Source organism: Vicugna pacos, chromosome 16 (genome assembly GCF_048564905.1).
Source record: "Vicugna pacos chromosome 16, VicPac4, whole genome shotgun sequence".
In the NCBI taxonomy this organism is placed as follows: domain Eukaryota; kingdom Metazoa; phylum Chordata; class Mammalia; order Artiodactyla; family Camelidae; genus Vicugna; species Vicugna pacos.
This window is the reverse complement of record NC_133002.1, coordinates 41426991-41448152: the sequence shown is the minus strand read 5'-3', so window position 1 is coordinate 41448152 and position 21162 is coordinate 41426991. Positions and strand designations below refer to the sequence as shown.

Here is a 21162-nt window from a genome sequence, read left to right as displayed (position 1 = left end):
TTGGGCTGTTTCTAAATGGTATCAAGAACAGAGCTGCTATGAACATTCTCGTACCTTTGGTAGAGACACACAGTCATCCATCTTGCGTATACCAAAGAGTTGAACTGCTGGGCCATTAGGCTGGTGTATATTTAGCTTTAGTAGAAACTGCCAGTTTTCCTAAATGGTTTTACAAATTTACATTCTCACCAGCAGTAAGAGTTTTAGTTGATTCACATCCTTGTCAACAGTGGGTATTGTCAGTCTTTCACTTCAGCCATTCTGGTGGGTATATAGTAGTATCTCACTAGTCTTGATAACTAACAACTCTGAGCAATTTGTCATATGCTTATTAGCCATTTGGTTATCCCCTTTTGTGAAACTCTTGAGTAACTCTTTACTGATGGACAAAAATTCTTGATTCATAGAAGCTCTTTATAAGATATATGATGTTCAGGTATAGAATTTACAGTTTGAAAAATGTCAAGTAAAATAGTTATTTTTAATGGTCTTCCTCAAATGCTAACCATTTATTTTAAAATTGTTTTATCACATAATCCATTCTGGAAACAAGTTTATTGTCTTTGTCTTTTCATTCTCTCAAACTATGGATGAGCATTAACTCTTAATGTTAATGGTGCCCAGTTTAATACATTTTTAAAAAACAGTCAATGCTTTTTACTTGTCTAGTTAAGAAATCTTTGCTTATCTCAAAGTCATGAAGATATTTTCCTATGTGTTATTCCAGAAGCTTTATTATTTTACCTTTCATATTTAAGTCTATGATCCATTTTGAAATAATTTATGTATGAGTCATGAAGTAGATTTTTTTTTTCCATATGGATAGCTAATTGATTCCTGTTTATTGAAATGGCCACCATTTCCCTCTGGACTGCAGCGGCACCTCTCTTGTAAATCAGGTAAATACATACGAATACGTCATTTTAAAGACTCTCTAGTCTGTTCCATTAATCTGTTTGTTTATCCTTGTGCCATCTCGATTATAGTTGCTTCATATGTTTCTATATCTGGAAGTGTAAATCTCTCTGATAAACTTCTAGGTTGTCTTGAGTATTTCAGGTCTTTTGCATTCCTGTAAACTTTAGAATGTTTGTCAGTTTCCATACACATATACAAAACCCTGCTGGAATTCTCACTGGGGTTACACTGAATGCATAGTTCAACCTGAGGAGAACGTGCATATTCACCACAGTGAATATATTCCAATCCAGGAACACAAGAGATTGTATTTTTTTTTGAGACTCTATTATTTTAAATGTATCAAGAATATGCCCAGTACCACAAATTTTAGGCAGAGAGCAAACCAAATCCACTGAAAAGTAAACTACTCTAATCATCCTTTGCCTTTTCACACTCCATAGCAGCAGAATCATTAGCATGAACAATGTCTGCAGCTAAACAGCCTGTCTGCATTCAAACAAGGATCCTACTGGTCCCATACTGGTATATTCTTTAGCCTACTTATGAACCCAGAGATGCCTGGTTTGAATTCGGTCAGACTATACAAAGGAAAACAAATGATCTTTTTTGCCTTCACTACCTCTTCTTTGCCTCCTCTACTTCTTTCTCAAGTACTCCAGAACTAAAAGTTGGGAAAAAGTAACTCCAGGAAAGATCACTGAGGCTATCATTCCAGACTCGGCGATTTCTTTCTTTTTCTTTCTTTTCTTTTCTTTTCTTTTCTTTTCTTTTCTTTTCTTTTCTTTTCTTTTCTCTTCTCTTCTCTTCTCTTCTCTTCTCTTTTCTTCTCTTTTCTTCTCTTTCTTTCTTTCTTTCTTTCTTCTTTCTTTCTTTCTTTTCTTTTTCTTTTCTTTCTTTCCTTCTTTCCTTCTTTCTTTCTTTCTTTCGTCACTTTCATTCGTTCACTTACTCAATACTGACCACTTACCATGTGCTTAGTGCTATGCCTGCTATGCCTATGGACAAGAAAACCCCAAAAATTGGATTACAGGGACTCTTAGCAGGAATAAATGGACCCTATGGAGGCTCTGAATGGGCTTCAGAAGACTAGTGAAAGCCTAAAGTGACATAAAAATTGTGTGTATGTGTATTTTTCCAAAAGAAGGTTCATAGCTTTCATCAGATTCTCAAAGACTGAAAAAAACCCTCAATCATCCCTTTTCCATGCTGATAAAATGACAGCTATGTCTATGTATATGCATGTGCAAGTGCATAGCTGGGTGAAGTAGAGAATATTTTGTCAGATTTTATGATAGCTCAGATTCTGACTAGACATTATTGAGAGGCCTAAACAACATCAATCTTTAGAAAGTTAAACCCATTTCTGTCTCCCTAAGTTATTACATCAAGGTGAACCCATCCTTTAAGATGAACAACCTTTAAGAAAAAGAAAGTGTATATATATATGTTCACTTATGTACAAATATATGTGTATGTATGTGTGTGCTCAGTCAGATCACCCGAAATCAAAGAATATGTTACTACGACTTTGAAGGTTCTGTTCAAAAGAAAATCCGAAGCTTCCCAGGGCTTTGTAGCTATTCTCTGACACATAAAAAGCCATCCAAATTAAAATCCAACAATAGCCAGGTAATCTTTCTAAATGCCATTTTCAGCATGACATTCCTTTCTTCTCCTTCTATTCAATCAATTCTATTCAATCAAATCTCAAAAGGTTCATCTTAAAGTTTACCTTTTCCATGTTTAAAGCATCTTTGAGATTCTAAGTCCACGACAATTTCTCTCTTTTTCTTAACAGTCTGATACTTGTCTACCATCAGTCACCTGGGAAGCTTAAAAAAATACAGCTACTCAACCCCAGACATTACAATTTAGTAGGTCTGGGATGAAACCCATGAATCTGCATTTTTAAGGCTTACTTGGTGATTCTAATATACTTTTAGGTTTGGCTGTCCAGCTTTTCACTATGCACAGAACACAGAATATCCTATATTAATGTTTAACCATGCAGGCAGTCCTCCCACAGCACTTATCACAGTATTGATCACATTACTAAACTCCTTGAGGGTAGAAACTCTTAGAAGCTAATGTAGTTTTGAGATATAGGATGTGCACAATAAATGTTTACTGATTAATGAACATGGGCTCACAAGCAAGACAGATTTAGACTCCGGTCTTGTGCCACCTTGACCTTGGGCAAGTTACTTAACTCCAAGCTTTGGTTTCTTCCTCTCTAAAGTAGGGATAACAAGCCCTATCTGACAAGATTTTTAAGTATTAATTAATTAATATATGTAAAGCATCTACACACCTCCTGACACACAGTAACAAATGTTAAACATCTGGTCCACTTCCCTGAAAAAGGACCATGTTTTAAACTTTTTTGTGTGTCCTCCATATGACCTGGTACTGCACTCTGCACCCAGGACACAATTCAAAAACATTTGTTGCCTTAACTACATCAAACACCAGTTGCCACTTACATTGGCATTCCACACATACCAGGTATGCTGACCCTGAGATGCTTTTTTAGATCTCAGAGCACAGATAAATTCATTATGTATAAAATAGTGGTGTCATGATGTCTTCATCTCCAACTATCTGCCTCACTTCTGAGCATTCCCATAGAAGTCATAAGCACTCTCTCATGACAGAGCTCAGGAGCTCCAAACAATAGGTGCTGTGTTTTAATATGTGTGATTTTCATGAATGCAGTTTGTTTCTTTTCTTATACTACTCATTCTGACACTATCTTTATAACTTAATTTATTACTCTATAGGAATGAGTTATGAGCAAAGATAGCAATATATACAGATAGCAGCCTATTACACCAGCCCTCCCTTACAAAAGAAACCAAGATATGTTTGAACGTAATAAACCATTGAAACCCTTAGTGAGTTTCTGATGCCACCTTCAAAATATTTCTTCACCATGGATCACTTTACTTGAGTCTCTGACAATGTACATAAGGCTTGTACTCTTTGATGCTGGGGTGGCATTTAAGCAAATCTGAGAAATAAATAACAAAGCAAGCACTAGACATCACTCTAAAATCACTTCCAAAATGTGAGGAACCTGGTGTAAAATAGCAACTGGAAAGATACTTTGATAGTTACTGAAACAAACACATTGCTAGGTAGTTCCAACTGGATGAAAGACAAGCAATAACTTTTTAAAAAAGTTTAAGGGAAACGGATTTCAAGAGAGGTAATCAATAAAATGAAATATGTCAAACCAAGGAGCTTCAAGTAAACTTATTATAAGTTTGATATTCCTAGTTTTATCAAACACTTAAAACTTTTACAAATTTACACTTTGGCCAAAGTTCTTAAGGTTCCTGTGTAAACAAGCAGTCAGATTCATAAGAAATTATTATTTCCCTGATTTTTATTTCAGGAATTAAAGTAGCACAGGTTTAGTTGCTGACATGCCCCAGGTAAATTTTACATGTATCAAACTTTTAATTTAGGATTAGTTGAGGAAAAGCTATCTCTCAAACCACTATGATTCTATTTGCCCATGAGTCTTCTTCTTTTTTTTTTTGCCCATGAGTCTCGACATCTCTAAAAACAGCTATTAAGTAAGATAACCTGTTACTTTAAGAACTGTACTGTTTTTCAAAAGAAGAAATGTTTCCCCATACCTTTAACTTAGTTTCTGGTTTCAAATATTAAAAGATTAAAATAAAGCATTTAAAATCAGGGGCCAATTATTTTTATTTAAATCACTTAGACCACATATTACATTCTATTTTTATGTTGAATATTAGTATTGTTCCTCAGCTAAATATTAGCATTTGCTTTATATCAATATTTATCTGTCAAATAATAAATCTTAGAATTCACTTAAACTTGCTTATTATTCTAATTTGTCCCAGGTTTCCAAATCTCTTAATAAGGTTCATGTACTCTTTTAACACTTTAGCTCTTTACTAGTACAATTAAACACGTTTAGCAAATAGTTTATCCCAAACACCAATTTCACTTACATTATCATGTTTAAAAAAACACAACATCTTCAATTCCCGGAAGACCCTTTTGCAAGAGACCAGATTCTGGAAGACGTTGGGCATCTTTTTGAGTGCTACTCTCTTTCCATCTCTTGGATCTGTTACTGACCTAAAGACACAATATTTAGGGGGAGAGGAGAAAAAGACAGAGAAATCAATTCTAATCTTTGTTCTTCAGTGTTTCAGAGTATGACAAATACCTTCATGTTAAAACACTCAGTATTAAATCCACTCAATAATGCTTAAGGTATCAGTGAGGAAGATTTTAAAAAAGTATAATCAAAGAGAATGTTTAGCCCACCCAACTCACTTGCCATGACTTTTCCCTTATTAAACCCCTGTCTAAGTTTCTTTAAGCATTTAATCTTCCTGAGAGGTCACTTAACAATACATCTGAGGTAGAAGGGCTCTTAATGGTAAAGCCATTTTAAAGATGGTGGGGGAGGGGTAGGAAGTACAGGTCATTAACACAACTGAGATCAAATTAATTGCATGCTTTATTTCCAGAACCCAATTCAGGATGGAAGAGATGTTCATTCAGATGTTGTCCCATTTAGTTCAACATAGAAAACACAATTTGAATATTTTGGTTTCTTATATAAATGAACATCTGTAAGTAATACGGATTTCAGCACACTTCAGGACATAACCATGTCCCCTTATAACTCTGAGCAGCAGCTTAGGACTGCAGCTTCTAGGTTGTGATAACGTCTGCTCTTTCGTTTCTCAGTTCTTGGTATGACAGCTGCCTCCTGTGGCTACTCTCTCTTTAACAGCTCAGTGTCCACCTTTTCTCTCTTTTAACCTCTTAACACGTGTATAACCAATTCCTTGTATTACATTTCCCTATGTTTGAAATACTAGTGTGTTTTCCATTTTTCTGACTGGACTCAATTGATACACATTAAATCAAACAATTTTGGTAAAGAAGGCCAAGTGGCTGTTTGGCAACTTGATTTTCCATAAATTAACCTAAAGATTTTTTTCCTTCCATCCACCATCTATGACTGGCTATCATTGTAGAATTTATTCCTGTCAAATTTATTTTGCTAGATTCCTATCATTCTTTCAGTTCCTGTTTCAGCCGTTCAACGCTTTGGCTATCCCTACCAGATTCGTATCATTTAAAAATCTGACCTATATGTCATCAGGGCCTTTATCCAAGTTACTAATTAAAATTTAGAACAGGACTGAAGATTGTACTATGCAACAGATACAACACTAGAAACCATCTAAGAGGCTGGCATCTAATCATTAATTTTGGGTATGGTTATTCAATCAATTAATTAATTAACTACAATCACTCAGTTTATTTCTTCATCTTCATATTTCATCAAATCAGATATTATCAAATCACTTTCCCAAAAATAAAGCATTCCCATTATTCACCTATGAGCCTAAAAATCATACCAAACTTTTATGAATATCACCACTTCTTTATAAATTCATCCTAATGATCACTACTTCCTTTCCTAAGTGCTCATAAAACTCTTAAATGCTGCATTCTAGTATTTTTAAACAGCAGGAGGTCTTTACTTTCTCCTACTGATTGAAAATTTGATAAGAACAAAATATCATTAAGTCTTCAATAGCTTGAAGTGTAATTCAACCAGGCTAAGAGACCTAACATTTTTGACTGTTGTCTAAAAAATACCAACCAAAATCCACAACACTGCTTAAAATCTACATAAACTAAGAAAGTAAAATAGGAAAGAAACCAAATATAGTATTATAGTTAAGACTATTAAAAATAAAATACTTTTTTGGTTTAAATATACCACTTCTGTAGCTAGACACCAGAAGATGAAAATGTCAGTGAAATACAAGGAAGGGAAATTTTGGATCACACTCTGGATTTAGTTGTCATTGTCTCTTGTATTGTTTGTTTTCTGAGGGGGAGGTAATTAGGTTTCTTCACTGATTTTTGCTTGGTACCGGGGACTGAACCCGGGGACCTCTCGGGTGCTGAGCATGCACCCTACCACTTGAGCTATAGCCTTCCCCCTGTCATTGTCTCTTGAGTCTTCTTTAATCTACAACAGTTACTTAGCGTTTCTTTGTCTTTCATGATATTGCCATTTTGGAAGAGTACAGGCCAGTTATTTTGTAGACTGTTCCTCAATTTGAGTTTGTCTAGTGTTTTTTCATGATTAGATTCACGTTATGCATTTTCAACAGGAACAACACAGAAGTGGTGTCTTCTCAGTGCAACACATAAGGGGCACATGATGTCAATTTTTTCCATTACTGGTGGTAACTTTGATCACCTGGATAAGGTGTCTGTCAGGTTCTTTCATTGTAAAGTTATTATTTTTTTGCTTTGTAACTGTAAATAATGCTATTCCTCATCAAACTGACCCACCACCATTAGTATCCCTTGATGGTTTTTGCTTAAATCAATTATTACTATGATGTTGCCAAATTGTACATTAGTAATTTTTAATATCTTTAATAGCTAGCCTGCACAATAAATATTGGTTTTAAATTATGAGTAAATTGATTTAACACAATACCCTTTCCAAGTCCTCATGCAGCAATACTTCTTCACACTGGTCTTGAACCCACTGTGGTGAGATAAGCTGCTCTAAGATAAATCCCCTCCTGGCTCAAGGTTAGTGCTCTGCCTTGTAATGTTTTAAGGTAAAATTCACAAAGCAGCATTTTATTTTATTATTCATGCAAAAGCCAGTCATGCCTGTGGCTGGTAACAATATAACTCTAATGAATGTGAATGGCAGTGCAGTAATTTCACGCCATGTTGAGTTTGTTCTCTCTTAACTTGAGGTAGCAGATGCTTTAGTTCAGCACAAACAGTGCCACAGAACACAGATAAGTGTGGAAGCCTGTTACACAGGAATTCTTTTATTTTCTTTGTTACTGAAAGACTTGCTGTGTTTAGTTTCTCTGCTGCTGCAATACCCTGGTTATTCCAACTGCACTTGTTAATGACGCTACAGCTGTAGAGATAATGAACAACATTTAGGGCAACTTTCTTCATTTCAGAAAAAAGCCATCCTTCGACCTACAACTCACTTATTGGTCAGTTACTTTCTCTAAAATACTGAATGCTCTAAATAAAACATTGCATCTGTCATTCCATCTGATTACCTTCATAAGCCTTCAAGTTTTACTAACAGGCATTTACTTGCTAAGTTTTAAATTCATGGTTAATTCTATATTATATTAAAAATAAAGTTTTAAGGGTTGTGAGAAAGAATCCTTTCTTACATCTGCTTGGGGTGCATCAATCCTTTTCTGCACTTAGAATATAAGTTCAACTGTTTTTTAAACAGCTAGAAGAACCCACAAACCATTCTTCAGAGAGATACAGAGTCAGTCAAAAGAGTACAATACCAAAACAGGAAGCTTTTTAGACCTGGTGTGGTCGTTTTGTTGTGGAGTTTTCTTATCCCAGGGAACTGTGACCATTGCCACAAATCTGCTTAAATTACTGACAAGCAGAAGGGCTGGAATTAAACAAGAGTGAAATTTATTATTGGGGATACTTTCCCAGGCTCTAGAATGTTACTTTACAATATCTTTAAATTAGTATAACTAATCAGAAAGAATCTCCAAGAAATTATATGCTCCTCATTCATTTTATGTGAAGAAACTTTTCCCCATGTATTTTAGCAGTTTTAAAGTTCATAGTTCTGATATGGGTTTTTAACTATCTAAAGCAAAAAAATAATTTATAATGAGAATGCTTCAACTTGGAGTAAGAAAATCAGGTTCTTCTAATTCGTCACATTAATTTATAATCAGCAATCCTCTATTTTTTGCTAGACATATTACAATTACTACTTCAACTGTACCAATATAGTACACATCTCAGTAACAGAACCTCCTCCTAACTAGACTCTGAGTATTTAATTATTGCCTTTACATTCATTTTGAAATTTATTTCCTTAAAAGTTATTTTTATTTGTATTTAGATTAAATCTGCTTGAGAAAACAATAGTAAACTATGAGACAAAATTTTTGAGAAGTCAGTCTAGAAAATGTTTATTTGTCCTTAGTACCTCTTATATGTTCATGGGCACTATAGGTTAAAGAATAAGGAATTTATTTGTATGACAATGGTTTTTCTATCCTGAACTTCAACAGGCTATATAGTTTGTGTGCACTCTGACATAATTTACAAAGTTGCACACTAGAAGAACAAACCTTCTGGGTCTCCCTGTCCCCACCCAAAAACACATAAAAAAGGATTCTCATCTTTCATATTTAGGTAATTTGTTCCATTAGTTGGGGTTTTCTGATGTTTGGTTCTTTTTTTTTAAAAAACCTGGTATTTGCTGACTTAGCTCTATACATAAGAGACCCTTTTCCTTTTATCCAAGATACTTACAAAATGATCCCCAAATTTGTTAATCTGATTATGACAAGGAAAAAAGGTCTTACACGATAGCCAAACCACAGCAGTCAGATCATTTATTCTTTTTCTCATATCCTAACATAATACTATTGATCAGAAGATGCAAAATATCTACATTTAACTGAAAGAGTTAAATATGAACTTAAACATCTTCTACCTCTGTGTTTAAATAAGCATAAATAGCAATGACCCAGCAGCCACTGAGTCACTCTGATCTGTAGTGAGACACCCAGAGGTGCTGATAAGGGAGGAAGAATAAGGAACAAGAAACCCATTCAATATCAAGCTGTCATATTTATTTTCAAACACTTGTAACTAGTGAATAAGATCTAACTTTTAAGACCTCCTCAACTCCCAACACCAACAATCATTAAGTAAAAATATAGGTAAAGAAATTATTTTCTGTTAATTATTGTTGTCTTGGGAATTTTTCATGGATCTTTATATCATTAATTAATTAGTTCCATCCTTACTGCAGATGCTGGGAAGGCAGAGAGATCCTCCTCAGTCACTGTCAAATATCTCTGTAAGAGTCTGACCTGACTACACGAAAGTTGCCATACTGCCTTTTCAATGGGGATTTTCTCATGTTAGAGGGTAAACATGATACAGCCTAGTCTGCCAAGTCTAGGAAGTTTTCATGGCGCACTAGGCACAGTCCTCTCCTAGAAAAAGACCTATGAATATTGTATGGGGAGGAAAACCAGTTGCAATGAGGGAAAAGCTTCTGTACAAAGCCACAGAGGAAAATAATTCACAACAGCATCTCCTTGCATTTTAACAACTTTCGGCTAAAGGAAATTACAAAGGGTAACCAATACTATGTCACACAAAAATGTGCATGCTTTTAATCTCATTGATGATTTCCTGAGGGAGATGTGTTCAGTAACAGGAACACTGAGGGATATAAAGATTTTTTTAAATACTAAAGAATGGTAATTTTTGTTGTACATTTGGTTTATAAATGTAGGAGAGACCAAATGAAAGAAAAGAACAGCTTTATTCATACAGTAGCTTTATAAGATTATGGCTCTGCTGATGTCAAAAACTGTAATGAATTTAGAAACAGAAAGTTCACATCATCAGGAAAAAATGTTTGTTTTTTAACTGCCTTTAACTGTTTATAACTTAATTTAATAGAGAATGCTATTGGATATTTTAGTGGTTAAGCTAATATTTTAATTATTACTTAACATAAAATATGTCTCAGTATGCTGTTAGTTAAAAGCAAACTAAAAGTACCAACAGTAAATAGTCATTTTTGAAATAAAAGTGAAAATTTGAATATGGCTTAGAATTATGATTATAAATATCCATATTTTCTAGAAGTGTATATACTTAAGTATACATAGGTGAAATGACATGAGTCTAAGACTTCTTTTAATATACTTCAGTAATAAGATTGTTGAAACAAATGAAGCAAATTTTGAAATTACTGAATCTGAGTGGTGGTTTAATGGGGCCTAACCATTCAAAAGTAAAGGAAATAAATGTTTCAAAATTTGCAAAATAAAAATTAATGTTATTTATAATATTAAAAATATCCAATATTGGAATTAAAGCTAACAAAATCTATGTAAGACTTCTACACAAAAAGACTAAAAAACATTATAAGAGAAATTAAGACATAAATAAATGGAGAGACATACTATATTCATGGATTAGAAAACTACTGAAAAAAGGAAAAAAAAAAAAAGGAAAACTACTCAATATAGTAAAAATTTTAATTCTCCCCAAACTGATTTATAGACTCAGTGAAATTCAAAACATGAAACAGTTTTCTTTTTGTGGAACTAGACACATTAGTTTTAAAGCTTTTGTGTTAATGCAAATATGCCAAGGATAGCTAAGACACTATTGAAGAAGAATAAGGTGGAAAATTCCTCTACCAAATATAAAAATTTATTATAAAGCCACAGCAATTTAGTTAGTGTAATTTTGGTGCAATAGACCAATGAAATACAAATATGGCCCAGAAACACATTCTCCAATATTATAGATTCTTGGCTTATCATAAAGGTGGCCCTACAGACAGGAAGGTTATGCTGTAAGCTAGTATTTCTCAGCTTCAAACCACTGTCTAAACATTTCTCTCCAACACTGGGACTAAGGCTGCACACTATGTTTTGGTTTTGCCAACTTGCTCCTTGTTATGCTCTGCTAATAGGCAGCTTTTGGAGAGATTGCAAGGCTGGAAGATGAAAAAGGCACAAAGGGCTCTTATCTAAATACATACAGAACTCCTACAAATCAATTTTTTAAAAAGGCCTAAATAGGCATTTTACAAAAAAGGATAATCCAAACGACCAATTAACACATGAAAAGGAATTTAATGTCATTAGTCATTTGAGAAATATAAATTAAAACCAAATGAGAAAAGTACTATATAACCAACAAAATGGCTTATATTTAAAAGTCTGACAATACCAAATGTCTGGTGCAGATGTACCATGTCAATTACCATGTCAATTCTAATACACTGCTAGTAGAAGTATAAGTTCATACAATCACTTTGGGAAAAATGTTGGCTTTATATACTAAAATGAAGATAAGTACACACTGGAACCCAGCAATTTGACTCTTTGGTATACATCCAAAAGGAATGTGCATATCTATACACTAAAACTTTACTAAAACATTCATGGCAACCATATTTATAATACCGTTAAAGCCGATATCCATCAAATATCCATGAACAGTAAAATAAATAACAAATTGGTGTATATTCACATAATGAATACTCCACAGCAATTAAAATGAACTACTGCTACGTGTGATGACATAGATAAGTCTCACAAACATAATTCTGAGCCAAAGAAAACAGTCCCAAATGAACATCTACAGTAAGATTTTTATACTGTTAAAAATATAAGCAAAGTTAAACTCTAATGTTTAGGGATACTTAGGATATAGAAACTATTAAGAAAGGAAGCAGTTACCATAAAAGTAAGACAATGGTTATCTTGGGGTGGGGTATAGCATGATGTGGGGGAAGAAGCCAAGGGGATTTCTGGGTGCTGTATGTCCTATTTTTCCTATAAATCACTGAACTGTATATTTTATTTTGTGTACTGTTTTTGTATGTGTGTTATTATATAACTAAAAAAGGTAAAGACAAAATTCCCAGTTAAATTTGAGCATAAAAAAAGCATTTCAGACTGCTATCTACATAATGAGTAATTTTTAAAGGAGATGATTCTTTCCAATTTTTTTTTCACATAGATACACATCTAACTAGCCTAATGGATTTTGTCGTATCTTTCCTTGTGCCACGGGTTCATTCTGTATATTTCCCATGTTTTCAGAGAATTCCAAAAGAATTTGCTTGCTTAAAAAAAATAAACATTTTCTTCATCATTACACAAGAATATGCTATTAAGGAGCATTCCACAGGAGAGTGCTGTCAGCAGAATTGCAGTCCCACCCCTAATCTAATCACAATCTCCCAACTTCTTCTATTGTGAAGCAAAATGCTGAAGCGGCTACAATATATAGATGTGCTTCAGGTTTTTAATTAGTTAGCCTTTTAAAAATAACCAAACCCAAAAATATTGCAAATACAAAACAGGAGGCAAGACTTCCAGCTGTGGCAAACTGAAGAAATCAGCAAATCCTCGCCCCACAAAACTACTACAAAACTGGACTTAAGTGTCAAAAACAACCATCTCAGGGCTCCAGAAGACAACTAAGTCAAATGACAAATTTAAAAGTGTTATTTATGAAAAATGTGGAACTCTGGGTAAGAACAGTGGGAGTCAGTGGTATCATTGCTTGGGGTTGCTCCTTATCCACCCCCTACCGCAAACACAGTCCATGCAGTAGCGGTACTGGGCAGGGCTGGCCACGGAAACCAGCAGCTTCACTGTCTGAGGTTGCTGGTGTAATCTGAAATGGAAGGCAAAAACCCCATACCCAGTGGCACTGAAAATAAAAGTATTAAACTACTGGAAAAGAACAGATAAAGCCTACAACTCTTCTAGCCTTGTGATAAAAACAAACTAGAAATGGAAAACTTTTTCAACCTGATAAAGGGCATATGAAAAACAGAGCTGGGGAGGATGGTATAGTTCAAATAGTGGAGCGCATGCTTAGCACGCATGAGGTCCTGGTTAAATCTCCAGTATCTACATTAAAGAAAAAAAATTAAATTAAATAAACTGATTTTATTTGCAGATGACATGATCCTCTATAGAGAAAATCCCAAGGAATACACAAAAACACTACTTGAACCAAGAAACAGGTTTACCATGGTTGCAGGATACAAGATTATCATACAAAAGCTGATTGTTCTTCTGTATACCAGCAATGAACAATCTGAAAATGAAATTAAACAATTCCATTTACAACACAATCAAATATAATAAAATACTTAGGGAATAAATTTAACAGAAGAAGTGTAAGATGTATATACTGCAAACTATAAAACATTGATGAAATAAGTCAGAGAAGATTTAAATAGAACACTTTACATTCATGAATTGGAAAAGTCAATGTTAAGATGGCAATCTCCCCGTAGGGACCTAAAGATTCAGTGCAATTCCAATCAAAACTAGAACCCTCATCTATTACTGGTGGGAATGTAAAATGGTATAGCCACTTTGGAAAACAGTTTGGCTGTTTCTGTAAAAGTTAAAAATAAATTTACCATATGACCCAGCAAATCCACTCTATGTATTTACACAAGAGAAATGAAAACATATGTTCACACAAAGACTTCTGTGTGAATATTCATAGCAGTATTATAGCCAAAAAACTGGGAAGAGTCATATCTATCAAATAGTGAATGGATAAACAAACTGTGTTACATCTATACAACAGAATAAAAAGGAACAAATTATTACTTACTAACACAGATAAACCTCAGAAGTGAGAGAAAAGCCAAACACAAAAGACCCCATAATATATGATATAATTTATAAGAAATTTTTGGAAGAGACAAATTTAGAGAGATAGAAGTATATCAGTGGTTGCTCAGGGTTGGGAATTGGAATGGGTGATTGACTACAAATCAATTAAGTACTAAGTTTTGGGAGTGATGAAAATGTTCTAAAATTGGTTTGTGGTGATGATTACACAACAGTGGAAATTTATTAAAAATTACTGAATTATATACTCATGTTAGGTGAATATTATGGTATATAAATTATGCTTCACTAAAGCTGTTAACAAAAACCAATCACCTCGGAAGACTGACTGTTTACAATATTCTAGGCCCTATTCTTACTTTATGCTATATAATTTCCCCTTTGATATTTATATAGTTTTTCCATTTATCCACATGGATGGATCATATATTAATCATTTATTCAAAGAAATACGGAAAAATTATCATTTCTCTCTTTTTTCTTTTATTTTAATCAGTGTTTTGTTTATTGCTAATTCATTTATAAATTCCTATAATGTATGCAATGAAGAATTTATTAGTTTATTAACAATATAAACCATAAATCAATTTTTGGAACTGCTACTTTGTTCTATGGTTTACTTGTTTATTTTTCAGCCAATACTATTTGATCATTATCACTTGATATGTCTTACAACTTTTGCATATAAAGCAGCTACTATCAAATTTAGCACATCAGAATCAACTCTTGGGCTTTAGAAAAAAACACAAAACCAAAACAACCTTATTTCATTACTTGTAGCAGGGACTAAGAATTTGTATTTTTAAAAGCTCCCAGTTGACTCTTTTACCCAGATTCAAGAACCGTTGCTTTAAAGACAGGCTTTTGTAACTCTAAGGTACGTAAGAATCACCCAGAATTCCTAGTTTTAAAATGTAGATTGATTCACTATGTCTAGGGTGGGGAATTGAGATCTGCATTTATAACAAGCTTCCAGGTGTTTCTGATATTGCTGGTGGCAAGGTTTTAAGATATGTCAGTATTTTATTTGGTTAAATATTAAATATATCAATATAGTACCCCTTGATTGCTTGGCTACAGTGACCAGGGATTCCTGCATTCCTGGGTCCCTTGAGACTGTGGCAATCAGAGAGTTCTAGGCTGGCTGCCTCCCACAGGGCACTGCACAGACAAGAATTAGGCATGCCTTCCAGTCTCTCTATGAAGGAGGCCTCTTTGCTTGTCCTGGGCCATTGTTCTGAGGGGCAGGCTTCAAGTTTAGCACATATTTAGTGGCCTAGGAATGCAGGGTGTTGATTTGCTCTAGTTAATGGGTATCATCCAGAAAAGAGCTAATACACTCATCTGGAGCCCTGAGTTTTGCAACTGCCACCCAGAGGATACTTCCAGGTCACTGGCTATGGTGGTCAGCAAGGCTTACACTTGCAATTCCTAAAGATGGTATATATTTGCATACTTTTAATAATCTGGCTTCTAGTTAGCCTGAATCTAGGTGCTGAGATCCTCCTCTCTGGGATACCAACAAGTCTTGGCACATCCTCAACTACCAGGAGCTATTAAAAATATAGTAAGCTGCTAGCACAAGTAGAAAGGTTTGAGGGACAACCAAGAGCTGAGGTAGGGTTAAATGATAAGGTTCATCTCCTTCAAGAAAGCTGGAGAAGCTATACTTACATCAGACAATATGAGTTTAAAACAAAAATGACCATAATAAGAGACAAAGAAGGGTGTTACATAATGATAAAAGGGTCAATCTAACTAGAAGATATAACATTTGTAAATATTTATGCATCCAATATAGGAGCACCTAAATATATAAAGCAAATATCAACAGACCTAAAAGAAGAAATAGACATCAATACAATAATAGTAGGGGACTTCAATACTCCACTTACATCAGTGGATAGACTACCCAGACAGAAAATCAATAAGAAAACATAGGCCTTAAAGACACATTAGACCAGATGGGCTTAACAGGTATTTATAGAATATTCCATTCAAAAGCAACATAATACACATTCTTTTCAAGTACACATGGAACATTTTCTAAGATACATCATATATTAGAACATGAACATGTTAATAAATTTAAGAGGACTGAAATTACATCAAGCATTTTTCCCCCCAACCACAACAGTATGAAACTACACGTTAATTATAAAAAGAAAACTGGGAAGTTCACTAGTGTGTGGAGATTAAACATGCTACTGAACAACTAATGGTTCAAAGAAGAAATCAAAAGAGAAATCAAAATATACCTGAGACAAATGAAAATGGAAATGTAATATACCCAAATTTACAGGATGCCACAAAAGCAATTCTAAGAGGGAAGTTCATAGTGGTAAATGCCTACTTTAAGAAACAAAGCCTCAAATAAACAACCTAACTATAACTCAAGGAATTAGAAAGAGAAGAACAAATAAAGCCCAAAGTTAACAGAAAGAAAGAAAAAGGAAAGATTACAGCAGAAATAAATGAAATACAGACAAAAAAGACAACAGAAAAGATTAAGTGCTGGTTCTTTGAAAAGATAAATAATATTGACAAAACTTTATCTAGACTCACCAAGAAAAAAGAGAGGACTCAAATAAAATCAGAAATGAAAAAGATGTCACAAACTGATACCACAGAATTACAAAAGATCAAAGAAACTACTATGAACAATTATATGCCAACAAATTGGACAACCTAGGAGAAATGAATAAATTCTTAGAAATACACAATGTACCAAAACTGAATCATAAGGAAATAGAAAATTTGAACAGATTGATTACTAGTAAGGAGATTGAGTCAATAATCAAAAATATGCCAACAAACAAAAGTTCAGGACCAGACAGCTTCACTCATGAATTTGACCAAACATTCAAAAAATTAATACCAATATCCTTCTCAAACTCTTCCAAAAAAACAGAAGAGGAAAGAACTCTTCCAAACTCATTTTACGAGGCCAGCATTACCCTGATACCAAAACCAGATAAGGATGCCACAAGAAAATTACAAGTCTATATTCCTGATAAACATAGATGCAAAACTCCTCAACAGAATATTAGGAAATCAAATTCAACAATACATTAAAAGTATCATACATCACGGGATCTATTCCAGGGATGCAAGGATGGTTCAATATCCACTAATCAATGTGACATACAACATTAACAAAATGAAGAATAAAAATCATACAGCCATCTCAAAAGATGTAAGAAAGCACTTGACAGAATTCAACAAGCATTTATGATTAAAAACTCTCAACAAAGTCTACATATAGAGGGAACATACCGCAACATAATAGAAGCCATATATGACAAGCCCACACCTAACATCATAATCTTTGGTGAAAAGCTGAATGCTTTTCCTCTTAAGATCAGGAACAAGACAGGGATGCTCACTCTTACCACTTTTATTCAAAATAGTGTTGGAAGTCCTAGCCACAGCAAGTAGAGAAGAGAAAAGAAATAAAGGGCATCCAAATTGGAAAGAAAGAAGCAAAACTGTCACTATCTGCAGATGACATGATATTATATATAGAAAACTCTAAAGACTCCATCAAAAAACTGTTAGAATAAACAAATTCACTAAAATTGCAGGAAATAAAGTCAATATGAAAAATCTGTTGCATTCCTATTTACTCATCATGAACTATCAGAAAGAGAAAGTTAAAAAAAAATCCTATTTACAGCTGCATCAAAAAGAATAAAATGTCTAGAACAAATTTAAACAAGGAGGTGAAAGGCCAGCACACTGAAAACTACAGGACATTAAAGAAACTGAGGATGATACAAATAAATGGAAAGAGATATTCCATGCTCATAGATTGGAAGAATTAATATTGTCTGAACATCTACAGGACATTAAAGAAACTGAGGATGATACAAATAAATGGAAAGAGATATTCCATGCTCATAGATTGGAAGAATTAATATTGTCTGAACATCCATACTACCCAAAGCTATATGCAGTCTTAATGTGATCCCCATTAAGACTCCAATGGCATTTTTCACAGAAATACAACAAACAATCCTAAAATTTGTATGGAACCATGAAAAACTTCAAATAGCCAAAGCAATCTTGAGAAACAAGAACAAAGCTGGAGGCATCATGCTCCCTGGTTTCAAACTATGTTACAAAGCTGTAGTGATTAAAACAGTATGGTATTGGCAGAAAAACAGATTAATAGCTCAATGCAACAGAATATAGAGCCCAGGAATAAACTCATGCATATATGGTCAATTAATTTACAATGAAGGAGCCAAGAATACATACAATGAGGAAAGGAATCTCTTCAATAAATAGTGTTAGGAAAATTGGACAGCTTCATGTAAAAGAATGAAACCACACTTTAAACCACACACAAAAATTAACTCAAAATGGATTAAATACTTAAACCTAAGACCTGAAACCATAAAACTCCTAGAGGAAAATACAGGTGATAAGCTCCTTGACACAGGTCTTGGTGGTGATTCTTTTAATCTGACAAGAGCAAAAGCAACAAAACCAAAATAAGCAAATGGGATTATATCAAACTAAAAAGCTTCTGCACAGTAAAGGAAACCATTAACAAAATGAAAAGGAAACCTGCTGAATGGGAGAAAACATTTGCAAATCATATATCTGACAAGGGGCCAATATCCAAAATATACAGCTCAGGAAAAAAAAACAAAACCCAACAACACCTGTTTAATATATGGGCTGAAGATCTGTATAGACATTTTTCCAAAGAAGACATAAAGACAGCCAACAGGTACATCAAAAGATGCTCAGCATCACTAATCATCAGGGAAATGCAAATCCAAACCACAAAGAAATATTACCTCACACTTGTGAGAATGGTTATTAACAAGAAGATAAGAAATAACATGTTGCTGAGGATGTGGAAAAAAAGGAACTCTGGTGGACTGTTAGTGGAAATGTACATTTGGTACAGTCACCATGGAAAACAGTATCAAGATTCCTCAAAAAATTAAAAATACAACTACCATACGATCCAGTAATTCCAATTCTGGGTATTTATCTGAAGAAAAGGAAAACACTCACTTGAAAAGAGTTCACTGCAGCATTATTTACAATAGCCAAGATATTGGCCAACAAACAACCTAAATGTCTATCAATGGATGAATGGATAAAGACACTATGGTGTACACATACACACATACACAAAAGACTATTATTTGGCCTTAAAAATGAGTGAAATCTTTGCAACAACATGGATGGACTTCACAGGCATTATGCTAAGTGAAATAAGTCAGACAGAGAAAGACAAATATTATATGATCCTTCCTATATGTAGAATATATATATTTAAAAAAACAAGCTCAATTAGTATCCACATAAATGCTATTTTTTCAAAACACTAGAAATGCATCGCCAAAAAAGCATGTAATGTGTAGCACTGTAAATAAGCGTATTTACTATTACACAATCTATTGTTAAAATATAGTAATACACTTTACTTTTAATTTAAAATTTGCAACTTTCCTAAATTCAATCATTATGCTGTTGAACCCTTTAGATCTTCTAGTTATATAACTATTATTTGTATTGTGATAAGTTAATTTCCTTCCTGCATATATCCCTACTCACTTTTTTATTATTATTATTTTTACATTTATACACTGGCTGATATTTGATAACAGACAGCAGTGTTTTGTTTATTTTTTAATGAAAGGTGGCTCTATTTTTCCATTTGGGCTAATGCTGACTTTCAGTTATAAATATATAGGGAAAACCTTTTATAGAGAAAACTTATTTCCTTTATACATTTAGAGTTGTCAGAAATGAGTTTGATTTTTATAAAATATTTTTAGAATATTTAAAAAATATTTTGGGGGCATTATGATGTTCACTAATTTTCATTTTCTGTTTTAATTTACCAGGTTATAAATCCTTGAGAGCAAGGATTCTTCTATTGCATTATAGTATCTGCCCAGTGCCTAGAACACTATCTTCTCTATCCTGGGTCAATAAACATTGGTTGCATTGATCTTTTACTATTTCTCCTAGTAATGAAATGATTTACATTAATAGCTTTCCTTATACCAAAGTAATCTTGAATTTCCATACTAAATCTCACTTGATTGTGGTATTTTTTAGAAACATTGAATACCGTTTAATATACTATATATTTGAATTTTTTCATTTGTATTCATCAACAATCTTGGCCTTCATTTTTATGTTCTGGACTTATCAGGCACCCTATCTGTCTGCCTCACAAAATAAATCAGTAGCCTTCAGTGTTTAGCAGCTATTTATATGATACAGGTATGACATGTTGAAAGATGGTCATCACTGATCCCAGCAAATTTTCTTCTGTTTCCTATTACAATTAATTTATTCAAAATATCTAGTTGAGTAGTGTTCTAAAATGTTAAAGTCCAGTTTCTAAATTTTTATAAAAGCTACCCATTTCAGAAGTTATCTTTATCTACCTTATTATTCTTAGATCCTTTTGAGATTAACTAGTCCATTATATACAGATTTTTTTCTTGTTGGAATAGGCGAGTAGACTTGAACAAAATTTTGCCAGTCTTATGAGCTGAATAATTGGTGATGGAGGTTTTTATGTTTTTCAAGTAGTATATAGCCTTTTCAGGTATGTATTTCTCTTTTTTATCTGGTTGAAAACCTGCTATGTTTGGCTACTTAATTCTCATTTCTAATCTTATTACACTGTAATCTGAAGATGCTGAAAAATTTTAAATTTATGCTGAAAATATTTACTAAGAAATTGTGTGTATTCAGATCTGTGTGCACTAAAGCACATATGCTTACTATTTCCATTTCATTCCCTCAAAAATTTATCTTATTTTATATAGAGAACAATTAATTTTTAATTCATTTGAATTGAAATTCTGTTGGTGAGATATCATCTTCTACTTCAGTGTTCTGGTATATAGCTCTTGGATTTATGAGTTTTTGTTTCCCAAATTTTCTTGTTACATAACCTGGAATGCATATGCTGGCATATAAGAATGGTGTGTTAAGACATATCCCA

General features: G+C 33.5%; 1 protein-coding gene across 5 annotated transcripts in view; it reads right to left on the bottom strand.

The window, feature by feature from the left end:
• NLK (nemo like kinase) overlaps nt 1-21162 on the bottom strand; it is a 131361-nt gene that overhangs the window by 54859 nt on the left and 55340 nt on the right. For all 5 annotated transcript variants that reach the window (XR_012059679.1, XR_012059680.1, XR_012059678.1 and 2 more), the window contains exon 2: nt 4911-5040. Coding sequence is in view for 2 of the 5 variants with exons in the window: in XM_031685309.2 (XP_031541169.1) it covers nt 4911-5040 (130 nt within the window). In the remaining 3 variants the exon portion in view is untranslated. The remainder of the gene's footprint in view (nt 1-4910; nt 5041-21162) is intronic.